Source organism: Priapulus caudatus, unplaced genomic scaffold, assembly GCF_000485595.1.
Source record: "Priapulus caudatus unplaced genomic scaffold, Priapulus_caudatus-5.0.1 Scaffold809, whole genome shotgun sequence".
NCBI classification, from domain to species: Eukaryota; Metazoa; Priapulida; class Priapulimorpha; order Priapulimorphida; family Priapulidae; genus Priapulus; species Priapulus caudatus.
In genome coordinates, this window is record NW_014577870.1 from 131,210 (window position 1) to 148,709 (window position 17,500).

A 17,500-nucleotide genomic window follows, 5' to 3' on the forward strand; every position below is an offset into this window, starting at 1 on the left:
TGTCACCACGAAAAATGGATCGGCAAAACGCAAAATCATCGGGCTTTTATAACACTATTTATCTACATGGGACATCTCACCTATTATTTTGAACACTTTACACAACTTGTTACACCATGTATTTATCCTTTTATTCACAAAGTAAGCCGCACTGGCCATTTCATTTGAACGAAGTGGCGCTGCGCACGCGTGTGACGTTACCGGATAACATCTACGCAAAACACAATGGGCAGCTATGGGGCATGTAATATACAATACGGTGACGTCAGCTTGGTCCACGCCACTTCGTTTCGAAATGAAAATGCCAGTGAGTGCTTACTTTGTGCCGAATAAAAGCATAAATACATGGTTGTAAAGTTGCTGTAAAGTGTTCAAAAAGCATAGGTGAGATGGTCCATGTATTCATAAATAAGTGTTAAAAAAGCCCGATGATTTGCGTTTTGCAATCCATTTTTGGGTGGTCGCCGACAGCTGCGTAACAGGTTTGCAGTTACGAAATTCGAGATGAAAATGCTTCTATAGCCCTGCGGCAGTAATGCAACGCGCCGCTTTGCTACTAGAAGCTATGTGTGACCTTTGCAAATGCGCCTAAATGTGGACAGCCTCTTAGTCTTATATCCTTGGCCCAAAACATTAATCGACACGTTGCAGTTGACTACTGGCTACTTCAGCATAACGCATTGCATGTGCGATCCCTTGCAGAAGTGTATCTACCAACACTATGAGGTTGACTGTCGCTCGGTTGGCTCAGAAGCTGGACGTTGACGCTAGGTTCTGGTCAAGCCAATTGTTGCCATCAAGCGGAAGTTTGTTTAAAGTAAGCAACTATCTTCTTAACGTGTTGATTGTAGTTAAAGTTAACTTTTACCAAGTATTAATATTTTCAGTCAACATTGTAACTGCCCTATATGTGCCTACCGAATTAACTGCGCTTTCTCATCCGATGGCGTTTAATGCTTGTGTTATATCCTCACCAACGTGCTAACAACTTGCAACTCAACGATTTGATTCGCAGTTGTAGCGTGCTGCGTGCACCTGAGTAAAATGATGGCCTCTTGCCAGGAATGTAAGTCTGCATATAGATGTGGAACTCCCTGAAACAAAATAACTCCTCTGTGCCTAAAATAATAAATGTTTTTGGATTTAAATGTATCTTTGTTTGTGTGGATTGTGTGAGCCATGTGTGTGCTTGGCTTGCGTGATTACTTTTACTTCATTCATAAATAATCGGCTTATATTCTCTACACTACTAGTGTGTGCCTGCTAACTGAAATTATGTGAACAACATCTGTCACTCAATCATCAAGATTATATAATTAGATGATAGCTATATACCATGTTTCAAAAACAGGCTGCCCTACAGAACTGAAACTGCCGTGCCATTTACATTGCGCCCACAATTTACTGGGCGTGCATGAAGACCATGGATCAGAGCATGTGCCCACAGAATTTCGGGTTCGGTCAAGGGCTGACACGGCTGCATAGCAATTGTATTACATGACCTTTAGCTAGAGTTTAGCTAAGTCTTGCTGCCAGTGCATAAGGCCCACCAGGTTAGTGGATGTCAGTGTGCACTACACCAATATACATAATACTAGATCTGTCTAGTGGAATATATGTTGTTGCCAAGATAAAACACATTTACACATATTTGCATGCCAAGCCACGCATGCACACACATGTAATGCATGCACACATGCAGCTAAAATCTTGTCATTACTAACTCTATGGCTTTCATGCAGAAACTATCTTGTAACACTATACTAATCTTTACTGTTTTGTATAATGTGCACGTGATTGCGTATCTTGTTTAGTAGCTGGTGTATATCATGCATTACTGCCATGATTTTAATGGTTAGCATTGCTCCAGTTGTGTTGGTATTGTGTGCATTACTATCTTGCCACTAGTGATTTATCTTCGAGGGCGACTGTAGGTAGGTATGCTCTGCTAGCCTTTCATGGTCATCGAAAATATTTGCATATACGATTATATACGGATATATACGATATATAGTTATATACGATATTGATAATACTTTTTTATAAGCTATAATCAGGAATAGCGTGACAGAATTGCTGCCAGCAGCTGTAATTATCTGCCAATGTCCTTGCTTAAATGTATGCACGTGGATTGGTTTATTATAGCAGTGCCATACAATTGCAGCCACGTGGTAGCATGCCCCCATAAACCTTTGCAGATATTAATATGCCAGTGCTACAAGCCGTCAATCCCCCGTCTACTTACACTAACTAAACCCATCAGCCGAAGAAAGCTTCCTGCCCAGGCCCGTTTAGTTTTATCGCAGCACCCTTTTCACTTCTCTTGGTATTTATAGCATCAGGCCAATATGCATGGATGTTTTTTCAACTGAGATGTGTTACATTTGAAGCCACCTCATCCTCACATTCAGACTGTGTACATACGTCACCCCAGACAACAGGTGTTGATGCATAGCACCAAGTTCTCGATTCCCTCACATTTCAGGACTGCAGTCGATTGGTTGTATTCGCATTCGCATCGCAGGATTTGACCCCGAATCTCAATGCTTCATGCCCGCCCCCCCCCCCCCCGCCCCCCACCGCCCCACCCCCCTCCTCCCCCGCACCTCCCCCCCCGCCCCCCGCCCCACCCCTACCCCCCTCCCCCCCCCCCCCCGCCCCGCCCCATCCGCCGCCCCCCCCCCCCCCCCCCCCCCCCCCCCCCCCCCCCGCCCCCCCCCCCCCGCCCCCCCCCCCCCCCCCCCCCCGGGGCCTCCCCCGCCCGCCCCTGCACCCACCCCCCCGCCCCGCCCCCCGCCTCCCCCCCCCCGCCCCCCGCCACCCCCTCCCCCCCCCCCACCACCCCCCCGCCCCCCACCCACCCCCCCTCCCCCCCCCCCCCCCCCCGCCCCGCGGCTCCCCGGGGGCGCCCCCCCCCCCCCCCTCCCCCCCCCAGCGCCCCCCCCCCCCCTCGTCCCCCCCCCCCCCCCCTTCCCCCCCCCCCCCCCTCCCCCCCCCCCCCTCCCCGCGCCCCCCCCCCCCCCCCCCCCCCCCCCCTCGCCCCGCCCCCCCCCCCCCGCCCCCCCCCCCCGCCCCCCGCCCCCCCCCCCCCCCCCCCCCCCCCCGCCCCCCCCTCCCCCCCCCCCCCCCCCTCCTCCCCCCTCCCCCACCCCCCCCCCCCCCGCCCCCCCCCCCCGCCCCCCAGACTCACGTTATCATGCTGAAAATCTTATATAATATATATATTTGATATTTATAATCATAAATATATGATAAAATTATTGCGTTATTTTTTTATTATGTCTGAAATTGCTCGATGGTAGATCTACCAGGATCTGATTTGAAGTCAAGCAGCCTGAGCTGATGTGAGCATCCTTAAATATCTTACTGTTGCTACCCACACCTTGATGCCTTTTTAACTACATGACCTTGCTGCCTAAATATGCATCATCCAAAAAGATGGCCAAAAAATCTAGGAAGCATGAATTGTAATACATTGGTGTTGTTTTTGCAAATCTTTCACGTGCATCGTTGACGCCACAAGTTTCCATTTACTTTTTATACGGCAACCAAAAAAGCCTTCTTTTTTCCTTAGCGCAATTAGGGAAGCTATCATCAAAAAGAATTCTACTTTGCCCAACACTAGAATGTTGACCTTTCACAAGCCGATTGCCGCAAAGCTTCTATGGACAACATTAAAGGTAATTGGTAGACCTACCTTGTAGGGTAACGTTTTGTTTATCAGGGCAGAGGAAGGTGGAAGCGAACTTCCTCAGAATGATAAGTGGCAGCGTGGGTTGAACTGCTTGCCACTTTTTCTTATCTTTTTATAATAAGTACTAAACTATTTGCCATGATAGAAATGCTTAGGTCTGTTAGGTCTGTTTAGAAATGAGAGTTTCATAGAAATGTTCGGTCACTTTCAACCCACTTTTCACGGGTATTGAAAGGGGTCTCTGTACTGTCGCCCTGCAATATGGGTTTTATGCTCTTTTATTCCAGGCAAACTTTTTCTTCCAGAACTTATAGCATCATGACAAGGTATGTGTAAAAGAAGGTATATATGTACTAACAGGATGTTTGATGAATGCTGCGCGGCCACGATTAAAAAAATATTTGTTTGTCCCTCACCCGACCCAGGCCTGAAAAGTTTAGGATTAGGTGGATAGCGCTTCTTTTTTGGAGGGGGTCTTTTTTACAATTCAGCATGGTGTCTACATGCTCGGGCTGTGCTTACAAGTCGTGGAGATCTTTATGTTGAATGTTTGTTTTGCCTGGTACATATAATGTATTGCCTACAGATTAATATAATGACAGTGTTAATACATTTGCTATGAAAGAATAAGAATGGGCAAAAATCAATAAATTTTTTGAGTCGCGTGGGGGGCTGCCTTTTTGGGGGGTCGTGTCGGCCGTGAGGGCCCTGACAAAACAATAATTTTTATTTATGGCTAGCGGTGCGCGTATGTGATTTCTCTCTATCAGCAGCTATCGGGTACTGTCTGCGCTGCAGTACAAATCTTTGCAGCCAACATTTAGTTTTCTATCGTGCACATCTACGTGAACTGTTGCGCCGCCGTATTGTCAGGTTGTAGACTGTTGTAAACTGCCATCGGTAAACAACAGCCAGCGGAAGCGAGGCCCCTTAATAGTGTGTAGTCCTGGCTGACTTGCCTGCACTGTTTAATATAACGAATGCTTGTAGGAAGTCTTTGCACAGGACTGCGAAAAAACCTTAGTGAGACGCTGGCTGTTGAAAATAGTGAATTGGGCGGGCTTTTTACGAGAACCACCGATTTCTATCGAGTAGGCTTATAGCGAGTTAGTGAAACCTGTGGAAACGTTAGCTGTGTGCAAGTGTTGTGGTGATGCGCACGGCAGCGACGTGAGGTGAGGCCCGTCATTACGGTTGTGTCGTGTGTCGTGTTTGAAGTGAACCGTCGTGTGATTCTGCATCACGTTTGCCGTTACAGCCGGACCAATCTTCGCCTCACGTTCCTAGCGAGAGATAACGCGTAAAGGAGTGGCGTGCCCTGGATGGGACCAACGAAACCATCGCCAGTAAGTATGTTAGCCACGTACGTATGCTCTGCGTTCTTACAGTCCCCTCTTATTTGCTACTGGCTAATACTACCTGCTGCGCCTTAGCCTTCAGTCACTCATTAATAACTAAGCACGGGTCGCCAAGAAATCAAGTTGAAATATTGCGAGGGGGATGGAATGCATCTTAATAGTCTTTAAAGGCGTCGTGCGTTAGAATAACAAGCATATTTTATTGGCAGACTTGCTCTTAAAGATGTATACGAGATTTTGCCTCAGAAACCTCAATCAAAAGAATATAGCGAACCATCAGACTCACCTCACGCGGATATATCACTGATCGATGATTACACCAACATAACAAACACTAAGATTTTATACAATATAGCATAGAAAAATGAGATTTGACCACATCCTACCAGCTCTGTATTATTATCGTGTCGGAGAATCGAATACAAATTGCGTGCCTTCAAAACAAGTGCACCTGATTAAAACAAAGATGGCATATGCCATTAGCAGCACAAATCAAAACAATCACTGAATCAGTAGGACGTGCTACTTTAGAGTTGGAGAAAAAGAGAAGCTAGCTATGAACCTCTGTGTTTACACTCAGACCAAAAATTTTCTCGCGGTGTGATTATTTGGCCATTACTGCACCCTGGTAGATAGTTCGCGCTACGAAGAGTATGGCAGCCGGTAATCAAAAACAGAATTGCCAAAATTTTACAATTTATACATTTTGTTTACTTCGCGCAGAGAAAAAAATGCAGCCAAACTTACCCCTAGCAGCATCTACTTCCCTCCCTCCCACACAGTACTGTCCTATTGTCTCTGTCCATATTATGGAAGCTGGTTGGCCTGCCTAGCCGTTTCCTCTTGATTCATTCATTGTAAGTATAGTCACCTCATTGCTTAACCAACTTGGTTGTTTCGAATGACGTACGAATGCGCTACATCTAGCGTCAAACGCGGCGGCGGGAAGTTGGAAGAAAAACATCCTGAAAAACTGCCATCTTTTGCAACAGAAATTCCAGTAACTTTGGTGTTAGTAGGCTCGGTTTATTAGAATTTCTTGGCGCAAAGTACTTGCCGCTGAAATGAAATTGAGAGCTGCGGCAGCATAACTGAGCATAGCAAAAAACTGCCTGCTGCCCTTAATTCGAACCCCTGTTGTGCGGTGGTAGACTGGAGGATGGGATTGTGGTATCATATGCATTTCAAGAATTGGACGTGTTTCAGGGCCGCCTAAGAGGCCGCCGCAGACACTGACGCGCCCAGTTTGAACGAGGATACGTTCAAACGCTGTCACGGCTCAGGTTTTGTGTTCACGTGGAAGCCATTAAGTGAAAACTACGGCTTAAATCTTGCAGCCAGTGCTATCTTTTCTAGGATGCCTAGCTTGTATATAGCCCCAACTGAATATTGCACTTGTACATAGAACCCTCTTGTTCTGCTGAAACAGAGTACCTGACTTCCGCTCCGACTACACAGAGACATGCATCTCCGCAGAGTACTATCATATCTGGAAGGAGTACTAGACACTATTGAGCCAGAAAACCTGAGTCGCCCTCTTAGAAAATTCTCATACTCATGGAAGTAGCACCAGACAAATATCAAAGCATGCGACCTGCATGTATTACGAAGGGTACTTTGATTCTATACGCGCATATGTGACCCCCTGTACTGCTATTATCGTAGGATGACGCCACGCTGCCCCGACCGATCGGGACGCTGACCTCATGCTACGTTATCTGTTTCAGACTCGCCCATGTCGGCGCGCGGGAGGTCGGCTTCTACTTTCCCTGACTTCAATGTCGACGAGGTGCGTTCGTGAAACAAGAGCCCAGCTTCGCAAAGGGAGAGCGTCAGCTTCGACGAGAAGACCTGCATCCACGTGCCGAAAGTAACGTCTCTCGCTCCACGCGCGCCAGCCGGGGCAGATTCCCCGTCCGATGCGTGGCTTTGCATCGTGTCACACCACAAGCGGGGGTGATGACGTGGTGAAGCTTCTAGCGGAATTGTCGATTCGCCGAGCGGGTTAGGCGTTTCGGGAGGCCGAGTTTTCGCGCTGTAACAATTTCTCCGGTCACGCATTTTTTTCAGGAGTAGTACTCAGGTTAGGCGGTTTACCGTTGTTAGATAGCGTCGTGTGACGTGCCTTGTGTGCGGGTGCGGAGGATGGAAGAGGGGAGGCGCTGTCGATTGGGACGGGTTTGGCAGAGGAAGGAGGGGCAGCGTGTCGTGGGGGTTACGGAGGAGAGGGGGCGGCGAGGTATCGTAGCGAGGGTGTTGGAGGAGCAGGAGGTGTCATGGGTACGAGGTGCGTCAGAGGGAGGAGCGGAGATGTGTGCCGCCGGTGTCGGTAGGAAGGGGGTTGGATGAGAGGATGCGGGAAGGGGTCGGACCGCGATGAGGACTGGCTTCTGTGTCGTCCTCGTCGAGTTTGCCATCTCATAGACTTAGCGTCGCGGTTCGGTAAGCACAATCTGGGTGCCAGTCGGGGGGCATCTTCTCTTCCTCCATCTTGCGTGTCGACTCGTTTTCGCGTCTGTGCGTGTAGAATGATGGCCACACCACGTGCTGAATGCGTGATCGAGAGGCGGAGGGGGCTATCCCACGTGTACTCTAAACTATGCCTCAATTAATCTCATGACAAATCATGTTCGTCTGACCAACGGAGCGGTACAGGCGGCCCGGTGCCCCCTGGCGCGTGTTACTACCACTACGATGCGCCATCCCGCTCATGGCCGCCTATCCTTCCCGGTGCTGGCGAGCGGATAGGACACGCCTCCTAGAATATTGCTGTCGTGTGGCTACGGCTGCATTGTACTGCAGCCACCCGTCGCCGGGTCCGCTTCTCCCTAACACTTATATACTTTGCTGGGAGGAAGAGAAACGAATGCAGCATATGGTTTGTGCACTTTGGTACTGCAGATGCAACGATACAGGTCTGTTTTCGTAGGCGTGGTGTTGCATGTGGTATTGATCGTCAGGCACGGCCATAACAGGCCAGCAAGTCGCTAGCGATTTTAATAACCCTGTAGATAGCACTTGTAGGGTCTTCTCTGCATAAGTGCTTCCGCTGTCGTGTCGTTTGTAGAGTGTTACATGAATGAGGATAGACGCCGAGAAAATCGGCTCTTTTGGTGCCGGCGTTTTGCAACGTCGTCCTGTGTGTTGTGATTTTCAGATTGATTTAATCGGCCCTGCCAAAATGTAAAATTTTTACGATAACTGGTGAAATGGATTGGCGGAAACTAGGCGATTCATTTTGACTGTTGCCAGCAATAGTGTAGCTAGTAGCGGATTTGTAGTATTTTGATGCTAGGATTTGGGTTTTTTTAGAGTAACGAAAATAACTTGCTATACGTATATAAGTATATCAAAAGATGCCAACAAATTTTTCATTTATATGATACGACCTAGTACATAGAAAATGCAAATTTTCTGATGAAGCATCCAGTTAGATCATATCGACTGATACGCCACATATATATTTTTACGATAATTATCACACCGAATCATGTGTTGTTAAATGCCTGAATGTTGATTCTTCAACTAATGGTCATAGGAAATTATTCGAGTTTCCCAATCATGCTGTGGATGTCATATGTATACAAATAATGTTAAATAACATCCATTATATATGTATCATTGAAAGTTATGTTTGATTCACCAATTCTATCACGGTTGTTAGAGTAAAGAAAAATCGTCATGTAAACATTGTCTCTTCTGTTTTCCATACGCCTATTTGTTCCCCCACATCAAATACTATATGTATTTCTTGGCTTGTAATATCTACAGGGCAAAAGAACAGACATATGCTTGCTATTCTCTCCATGAGGGTATTTAACTACATTATTCCACCACGGGGATACTTTACATAAAACCACCTACGGTATGGACAGATATGCAATGTGATGATTCACTTATTGCAGCCATTAAATTCTGCAACACACCCTTTCATTAGTGTAGCCACACATAGGCCTTCAGTGCCGTTATTGGCTGTTCTATGCAAGAATTTAAGAATGGATTGACAAATATTGCTATCGTGTCACGTTACAAACGCACTCACTATAGCAAGTTTAATTCACTTTTATTACAAACGTTCTCGATATATATACATCGTATTTCATAGTCCAACAAGCACTAGTGATAGGGCTGTGTAGATTGTGTTAGGAGGAAGGGCGCGTCTTTAGTCCACCGCAGCTGATTGTGTCACAGTACACGCCCTCCCCACCCTAAGACGTACTGCACGAAGTAATATATTCGGTACGTGCGCACCTATGAACTGTAAATTAAAATCCAGACACAGCTTTTGCGCAATGTCACATCGACTGGCATTTCTCGCCGTTCGTCCTACAACATGACCTAACGAATAACAACGAAGGCTTGCTTTAGCCATATTTAGTTCTGAGAACAGTCGCGATTCAAGCAATAATGACTGAAGAACTCGTCTTCTATATGTGAACTATGCCAGTAAATGCTACAAATCACACTGCAATTAAAGCTATGGCGAATTTTTTGTGCTGGGCTACAGCCTAAAATAGCAATAAATCAACATTTTTACGACAAAGCATTACTCTAGTCACTTAGGTACCAAGCGTTCACCCAAGCCTAACTTATATCAACACAACGATTTCACCGACTGGCTGTGTATATTATGCTTCTGTGTGCGGTGGCGTGCATGCGTGGCGTGTAATGTATGTACGTGGTATGCGCGCCGTCGTCGCACGTATGTGACTTTGGATTTACTTCCTATATACCCTGCTAAAAGGTTTGGGGCTTCTGCCGTCGTTTTCTGACACACCGTTATGCGACAATCAGATGGCAGCACGTGTCACGTTACACCTGCTTCTGCCGATGACATGCCGTTAGCGGTTGTGATGTCCGCACTTCTTAAGCGTAGTCGGCGATAGAACGTATCCCGAATCCTTGCCGGTCAATGGCGACTAAATCCATCACTGAATAAGTGAAGCAATGTGAGAGTTTACAGGCTTTGTACGAACCCAGCGCACATTAGCTTAGAATAACTTACGGCAGCCATTAGGACTCGCAGGGGTGTCAACAATACGGCCGGCGGGGCGGATCTCGCCGCGAATGATTTGATCAGCGCCGCGACATTAGAGCATAAATTCTCTGAGTATGTCCAAAACAAAAAAGTAGAGTCTCTAGCCCATTCCATGTGATCGAGTTATATTTTTTAAAGAAATACCAAAATTGCTCATTCCAGCCAAATGTATTCACTTCAACTCTATTTGAGTGCATTGTTAATGAATGTGGAAATGCACGTTTTATTCAGTATTCCATTGGCCTGATCTGTGAATAAAGTGTTGTGCTAATCATAGATCTTTGTGCGTCCGTGATTATGTAGGCCTAACATGCTAGGCTGAATGATAAAGCATAGTACTTGAAAAACAAAGGCTAAAGATTGCGAGTTGACGGTACGCGTTATTTTTTGCCCATTATTATTACTGGTCCGGCCCACTTGAGATCAGATGCGCGTCAGTGAGGCCCATGAACCAAATGAGTTGAACCCCCTGCTGGAATTAGAGTGTCCATAGCTAATAACACCTTGTCACACTCGTATGTATTATTAGCTCTTGGATGTAGTTTGTATTAGACAAATTCCTTTGCAATATTTTGCGCGCGCCCAGGTGTGTTGTGTGCGTGCCCTTGCGCGAGTTGTGTGCGTGCTCCTGCGTGTGTTGTTATGCGTGCCCTCCTGTTGTGTGTTGTGTACGCGTGCTCCTGCGTGTGTTGTCTGCGTGCTCCTTGTGCTGTTGTGTACGTGCTCTGTGTGTGTACGTGCCTACCTGCCGCGTTGTGCGTGTACGTGCTCCTGTGTGCTTGTGCGTGCTCGCTACGTGCTCCTGGTGTGTTGTTGTGCGTGCTGTGTGACCGTGCCTCCTGCGCGTGTTGTGTGCAGTGCTCTTCCTGGCGCGTGTGCGTGTACGTGCTCCTGTGTGTGTTGCTGCTGCGTGCTCCTGCGCGTGTTGTGTGCGTGCCTCCTGCGCGTGTTGTGTGCGTGGCTCCTGCGCGTGTGCGTGCTCCTGCGCGGTGCGTTGTACCGTGCTCCTGTGTGTTGTTGTGGCGTTGCTGCGGCGTGTGTGGGTGCCTCCTGTTGTGTGTTGGTACGCGCTGCCTGCGCTGTGTTGTGTCGCGTGCTGCGGCGTGCTGTGCGTGCTCCTGTTGTGTTGTGTGCGTGTTGTTGGTTGTGTACGCTGCCCCTGTGTGCTGTTGTGGCTGTGTGCGTTGGCGGTTGTTGCGTGCCTCCTGTGTGTGTTGTGTGCTGCTCCTGGTGTGTGTTGCTGTGCGTGCTCCTGTGTGTTTGTGCTGCGTGCCTCCTGCGTGTGTGTTGTTGCGCTGCTCCTGTGCCGTGATTGTGTGCGCTGCTCCTGTGTGTGTTGTGTTGCGTGCTCCTGTGTGTGTTGTGTGCGCGCCCTCCTGTGCCTGTGTTGTGTGCGTGCTCCTGCGTGTGTGCGTGCTGCGTGTTGTTGTGGCGCTGAACCTCCGTGTGCTGTTGTGTGCCGTGCTCGCGCTACGTGTTGCGTGCGGCTCCTGTATGTGTTGTGTGCGTGCTCCTGCGTGTGGTGCGTGTGTGCGTGCTGCGCTGTTGTGTTGCGTGCTCCTGCTTTTTTTATGTGTTGTGTGCGTGCCTCCTGCGCGTGTGCGTGTACTCGTGCTCCTGTGCTGCTGTTGTGTGCGTGCTCCTGTTGTGTGTGTGTGCGTGCTCCTCCGTGTGTTGTGCTACGTCTACTGCGCGTGTTGTGTGCGTGCTCCTTGCGTGTGTGCGTGTGCGTGTTGTGTGCGTGCTCCTGTGTGTGTTGTGTGCGTGCTCCTGTGTGTGTTGTGTGCGTGCTCCTGCGTGTGTTGTGTGCGTGCTCCTGCGTGTGTTGTGTGCGTGCTCCTGTGTGTGTTGTGTGCGTGTTGTGTGCGTGCTGCTGCGTGTGTGCGTGCTCCTGCGCGTGTGCGTGTGCGTGTTCCTGCGTGTGTTGTGTGCCTGTGCAGGTGTGCCTAAGAGATTACATACGTGCGTGCGTGCGTGCGTGCGTGCGTGAGTGCGTGAGTGCGTGCATTCGTCCGTTCGTTAGTCCATCCGTTCGTTCGTCTGTGCGTGCGTGCGTGCGTGCACGATCTTACGTGAGCATGTGCTGTGATGCAGACTGCACGTGCGTGAAGATAACATCTATAGAGATCAAACAGTATCAAAGACGCTGCGCTATTCGACGACCACGCAGCATCTAGCTGGGATGCTAACGTGGTTCGTATGTATATACGCACCTTGTTCTTCAGGTCCGGTATAGATCCATTCACCATCAGGTGCTTGACAACTGCCATGTGACCGAACAGCGCCGCCGCGTGGAGTGCTGACTCACCGTTCTAAAGATCAAAAGACCATTCGCGATAAAAAAAATTCCCTCCCAGCTGTTAATGTGCTTATATGTGTTTATATTGGTATAGATGTATTTATATGTGCTATATATGTATTTATATGTGCTATATATGTATTTATATGTACTTATATGTGCTTATCTCTCACCTCTAGCGCTCCCAGGTTGGCCCCGTACTTGACGAGTTCTTCCACGCACTCTAGGTTGCCCTTGTGCGCGGCCTTGAACAACGGAGTGGCGCCATCCTGCGGCGGAAATAAGCCGTGTCAAACAAGGTGTATTTATTCGGAATACAAAAACGCAGCTAAACACCCCCCCCCGTCCCACACAACACACACACACAAAAGCCATGCTACGCCATGTGAAGGTAAGTTCGCGAAGAGCATGATTATATATATACGGGGCGACAAGACGCATTTTTACCGGAGGATTAGGGTTTGGATTAGGGTTAGGGTTATGGTTTAGGGTTAGCTATAGGTTATGGTAGGGTTTAGGATTAGGTTAGGCTAGCAGTTCAAGTTTAGGTTTAGGCGGAACCTTAGCGTTAGAATTGAGGGTTAGCGTCGTTATGGTTAGGGTTTAGGATTAGGATTAGGTTAAGGTTAGTTTTTAGGATATAGGATTAGGTTAAGGGTCTTATGGATATAGGGTTAGTTCTTCTAGTTTGTTAGGGTTAGCGTTGTCCTTCATCAAAGAACAGCATTTTGACATGCGTATGATATGACTAGAGTTGAGCGCGATATAAGAAAATAGGCACGTTTGGTGCGTCATTCAGCCGTCAGCCGTGTCACCAGCCATTCTGGCCCTTGAACAACAGTGCTATCAGCATCAAGCGGCTTCGGCACGGGGTGATCATGTGCACAGCCTTTATGGCCGCCTGTAAATCACAGGTTGTGTGGACGCCTCGTCTGCACTCTACTTCTAGAGAGAGCACATCGCAAGCCGGTGTCGCTGCAACAGCTGCTAGTGACTGAAGCACAATGACACAGCTGCGTCGCGCGCTTCACGCGGGCAGAACGCCTTCGCCTTGGCCTCCATAGGCGTGCTACAATGTAGCATTGAGGGACCTAGCTCAACACTTCCTACAGCACACTTCGTTTTGTGGGCGTAGTACTATGTACATGCGAGGAACCTATAGCCTTCTAACACTTGTGGAACAGAGCCGGCCTTTCTTCTGCTGGGCGTAGTACATGTAGCATTGAGGTAATGTAATACCATTTTACAGACACCCGGCTCCCTGTGTAAGAAGCCTATTAGGTCTACATGTAGGGCATTGAGGACCAACTGATGTTGTTACAGAACACCATCCATTCTGTGGGCGTAGTACCATGTAGCATTAGAAAGGATAAACTAACCTTCCTACAGAGCCCCTTCCTCTCGCGGTACGGCGTAATGCGGCCGACCGACATCACCTCTCTGCAGCAGGTCGACGTCGAGCGCTTCGAAAGTAGTTCCCATGACGATGGCGGGCGTGGCCCATCTGCCAGCTGATCCAGCACCCGACTCGCAACCCGTCTCTACGCTTATATTTTTAACACAGCGAGAAAGAAAGATGGCGTCACGTGAAAGCATGGGTGGTGGCGGTTGCGATCGCGAGGAGTCGGGCGACACGATAACTTTTATTTTAAGCAACGCGGCTGTCTCAGTGCTGGCGTTCTCACAATTCGTTTGGCATAACTTTAAAGAAAAGTGATGATGCGAAAGAGTTAGGTGGCCATGCGCGAAGATGATGCCGCTGGTTTCGCTGGCTAACATGAGCAGCGGAGCAGATTACAGCCACTTAGATGTAACGAGTTGGCCATGTTTTTCTTGCGTGGCACGAACACCCAGGGGCGGCGTGCTATTTAGCGATCGATGGCGTAATGGGCGCGCCGTCGAGAAAGAAAAACTAGAATTTAACGATAGCTTTTAGTGGGCGATACTCATGTCGAGTGAAATCAATTAACCCACAACGCAGCCTAAAGCGTGGCGGAAGAGAGATGTTGGGAGACCGAGAGAAAGTGTGTGTGTGTGTGTGGGTCGCGTGTGTGGTGTGTGTTGTGTGTGTGTGTGGTGTGGTGTTTGTGTGCCGCGTAGGCGTGCGTGCTGCGATGCGTGGCGTGCGTGCGGCGTGCGTGCGGTGCGTGCCCAGGCGGTCGGAGCGTGCGTGGTAGAGGTGGGTGAGAGATGAGACGAGAGAGAGAGAGAGAGAGATAGAGAGAGAGAGAGAGAGAGAAAGTGCGCCATGTGCGTGGAAGGGGGAGAGAGGAAATAGAACGGGGAAGCGAGAAACAGGCATAACAGAGCGCACGCGGCCTCGCGCAGCTCGCGCGAGAGAGAGAGAGAGAGAGAGAGAGAGAGAGAGAGTACGAGAGCGCGAAAGAGAAAGGGCGGAGGCAGGAAGGAGGAAGAAGGAGAGAAACATGAGGGGCGAAGTACACTTCTGATCTGTCTATATCCAACTCCATCTAGTTCAGCAGATCTGGCCCCGCCTGGCGGCGATTCATTTGATTGGCGACATATGAGCGCCACGAACACAAGCATTCGATTGTCAGGCGACTGACGCTCTCTTACTTACTTTGGCGCTGGTGATTGAGCTTTCGTCCCTTAGATATGAGGTATTTCACGAGCTTCAAGTGACAAGTTCTGACTGGCGATTGAACAGAGTCGTGGGCTCCAATATCCTAGAAGCACAGCAAGGAGAGAGTACGCGAGATATATCGTAGGAGCATATAACCGTCGCGAGAGAGAGATAAACGACAAGAGAGAGAGAGGTGAGAGAGGAAGGGAAACGGCACGCAGCGTAGACGGAATATATAGCGAGGGAGAGAGAAAGCGTGAGCGAGGCGAATATAGAGAGGGAGATGGAAAAGCGCGAGCGAGACGATAGGGGAGGAGAAAGAGAGTGGATTCACTCACGAAACGAAGGGATTGATAAAGAGAGAGAGAGAGAGAGAGAGAGAGAGCGCGCGCGCGAGAGAGAGAGAGTGATCGAGCGCATGAAAAAGATAGAGAGAGAGAGAGAGAGAGAGAGAGAGAGTGAGCGCGCGATAAAGGGCAGGGTGAGTGAGACAGACAGCCATGTATAGCAGACGACTGCGGTACTTCTCGAATACCGACCAATCGATAGCAAACCCGCGCAAGTCTCCCAACAAACGCGGATTGCCGAGAGTTTTATTCCCGCACAGATAACGACTACAGACAGCAAATCATGCAACGCAATTTAATCACGTAAAGAACTAGCGAAATCTATCAAACTATCGAACTATGTAAAGAACTAGCGAAATCGTAACCCAGCGACGGTCGGAGACGGACTTTAGAGACGTCGGAAACGGACTTTAGAGACGTCGGCGGTGGCAGCGGCGTCTGCAAGGCTGCTCGTAACATGCGGATGTGAAGACGAGCGGAGAGGAGATGTGTGATTATGGGTGACTCATGCGGAGCCGCGCTTGTCCGTCGCTCGCTGCGCGCTATCGCTCTCCAGATTCCCGGTTATTAATTACTCTAATGTAAATATCGCTAACTGTGTGCTGTGTGCTGTCCTTGGCCCGCCCGCGCTTCGTGTGTGTGTGTGGGGGGAGGGGGAGGGGGAGTGCATGCATAGCGACGTTACGCTCTGAATTAGTACGTGACGAGTTTGTCAATATTGGTCGCATACGCGACAATACGCGAACTTCTAGACCAGAAAGTTAATATGTTTCGTTGCACGTCTAGTTGGACGTTTCGTCTAGAGAACAATGACTGCTGCAGTTTATTCCTCGTTCTGTATCATAATTCGCAATATTTCCGTGCGTAGCTAGGACGCCCTGTGAGGGGGTATAAAGCGAGGTGATAGCGAGAATGGTAAACGGGACACACGAGGAACTAACTATAGACGGGCCCCGTCATCGTGTTGCAACGGTCACTGACGGCGCACGGTGGGACACTTACGGCCATCTCGGCATGAATATCCGCCCCTCGCTTCAACATCTCTTCCACGACTTCGATGTGATTGCACTGGCAGGCTACAAACAGCGGTGTGCCTCCATCCTGTAACGACAACGTGGCTGATAAAACCCGACGCGATCACGCCGCCCCCTGGTGGGAGGTTGTAAGACTAACGCATGGGCAAGAAACGTGTTGGTAACCAACCATTGCTCCACATACAGCTAAGCTAGAATTGCGATAGTGTGTAGAACGTACGCTGTTCGTAATGATTAAGATGCCTTAGGTAACCTTTCTTTAAATATACTCGAGTTCTTAACTAGAACATAGTATGGCTAAAACTACCAATTAAGAATTGTTTCAGTAGTCCCCCCACACCCTCCCGATGGCAGCACAACTCCGCGGGAAGTGTGGAGATTTATTTTACACAGGGAGACGGCGGAGTCTGTGACCCCCTCGGTTGAACCCATAGAAAAAATATAGGTGTCTCCATAATTATATTTCTATTGTTGAGCCCCGGTAGATGGGCAGGAGTCGACAGCAGCAGTAGTAGTATGTACGTACGTAGCTGGCCGTATCTATGGTCGTCCCGCTGTCCAGTAGCAGTCGAACGATGTCGATGAAGCCTCCTTGTGCCGCGAAGAACAGCGCACACGTTCCCGTCTATACAAACATATAACCCGTCACGTGAGATTTACCGCAATTTACGCAGATCAACCTGCAGAGAATAACCGCGTGTAAGATTAACTGTTACACGCGCCGCACAGAATAGTTCCAGCAAACTGCAACTTTCATTTCATAACTGCTCCAGGTTGGGTAAGTCGATAAACGACACGTGAGGGATTCACTAGGAGGGTTCACATGACCTCAGTGGCTCACCAGAGCACGTATATTATACAGATCATCAGCAGATATGCGTGCTCTGAGCTCACTGCCTTCATGCGTCGATACACGGCCATGATTCAACCCGACAAGAAAGCGGCTTGATCCGACAACAATAATAAACCGCTTCTCTAAACTCACAACTCATGCTATATAATCGATTAAAGATGCCGACGTTTAACTCGATTGAACGTACATCCGCTCCGACGTCGGCGGCAACGTCGGAGCGGAGAGAGAAACCGCGATGATAATTAGCTCATTAATATAATTAGCAGCAGAGGCGCTGATTGCCGTTCGATACA

The 17,500-nt window shown here is 49.0% G+C and overlaps 1 protein-coding gene across 1 annotated transcript in view; it reads right to left on the reverse strand.

The window, feature by feature from the left end:
• LOC106813681 (ankyrin repeat domain-containing protein 29-like) overlaps positions 1-17,500 on the reverse strand; it is a 27,019-nt gene that overhangs the window by 8,305 nt on the left and 1,214 nt on the right. The window contains exons 3-6 of the mRNA XM_014817883.1: positions 16,881-16,979; positions 16,323-16,421; positions 12,563-12,658; positions 12,304-12,402 (exon numbers count right to left, since the gene is read on the reverse strand). Coding sequence (XP_014673369.1) covers positions 12,304-12,402; positions 12,563-12,658; positions 16,323-16,421; positions 16,881-16,979 — 393 coding nt within the window. The remainder of the gene's footprint in view (positions 1-12,303; positions 12,403-12,562; positions 12,659-16,322; positions 16,422-16,880; positions 16,980-17,500) is intronic.